Source organism: Phytophthora infestans, genomic scaffold (assembly GCF_000142945.1).
Source record: "Phytophthora infestans T30-4 supercont1.4763 genomic scaffold, whole genome shotgun sequence".
NCBI classification, from domain to species: domain Eukaryota; phylum Oomycota; class Peronosporomycetes; order Peronosporales; family Peronosporaceae; genus Phytophthora; species Phytophthora infestans.
The window spans coordinates 1-864 of record NW_003303917.1 but is presented as its reverse complement, the minus strand read 5'-3'; the positions used below and the strand labels follow the sequence as shown (position 1 = coordinate 864).

Sequence of the window (864 nt, the reverse complement as noted above, 5' to 3'; positions counted from 1 at the left end):
GAAACAGCATTTTGTGCTCAAAAAGTGAGGAAATGGCGGAGGTGGGTAAATTTTCACTTGGGATTTGTATTACATTCGATTAAGTGCGTTACTTCGTCGTATCGAGGAGCTCCTGGCTGCGATGGAGGAATGCTGCCGCTGTGTTGGCTATCTGAACATTGCGATGACTTTGGAGCGACTGCATCTTGGTCATGAACCTGTCGGACGTGATGTTGGCGAATGCGGTTGAATCTAACAGGAAATACGCGATAGTTAGAGCGGAGAGCGTCACGTTTTGCTCCGAAGACGACGTTGGCTCGTTCTCGAGCGAGATTTCGAGGATGTAGGGCGCTACGATCTCCACTCCATCGCCCTCGATGAATTGCTGTTGCAGTGGAGGGTCAGGGATGCAATTACAGATTCCTCCCAGTGAAAATTCCACCAGTTTGTGCTTCCGTGAAAGACTTGGTAAGGATTCTATGATGGGTCCTTGTTGCGACGCCTTGGACTCTTTGTTGGAGTCTTTGGCTTCTTGATCGGCATCTAAGATGTCGAGGAACAGATCCATAAGGCGTAGACGACCGAGAGACGCGTAGTTGATGGGGTCATAGGCGAAATTGCCCAAGTTTGCAACGATTTCCTCCTTCCGAAGAATGTCTGGCGAGCGCTGGAACTCGTCCACCAATTGTTGCAAGTACTCGTGACGTGGCGCCGCGTATTGCCCTTGACGTTCCTGTAGACGCTCACGTGATGAGAGCATAGCTGTTCCTACTGTTTAAAATCAGAACGAATAACTTTAAAAACCAATGGACGCAACGTGAAATTCAAGGTTGTCTAAGACACAATTATTGTGATCTGGGTGAAAATGACTCTTAATTCGCTCTA

At 48.1% G+C, this 864-nt stretch overlaps 1 protein-coding gene across 1 annotated transcript; it reads right to left on the bottom strand.

Annotated features, from left to right (window-relative positions):
* Positions 1-88: 88 nt before the first annotated feature.
* Positions 89-739, bottom strand: PITG_22643 (uncharacterized protein; the record flags this gene model as incomplete). Its single annotated transcript, XM_002909643.1, has 1 exon — positions 89-739. The coding sequence occupies one exon, from the start codon at positions 737-739 to the stop codon at positions 89-91; it is 651 nt and encodes a 216-aa protein (XP_002909689.1).
* Between the last annotated feature and the right edge of the window lie 125 nt (positions 740-864).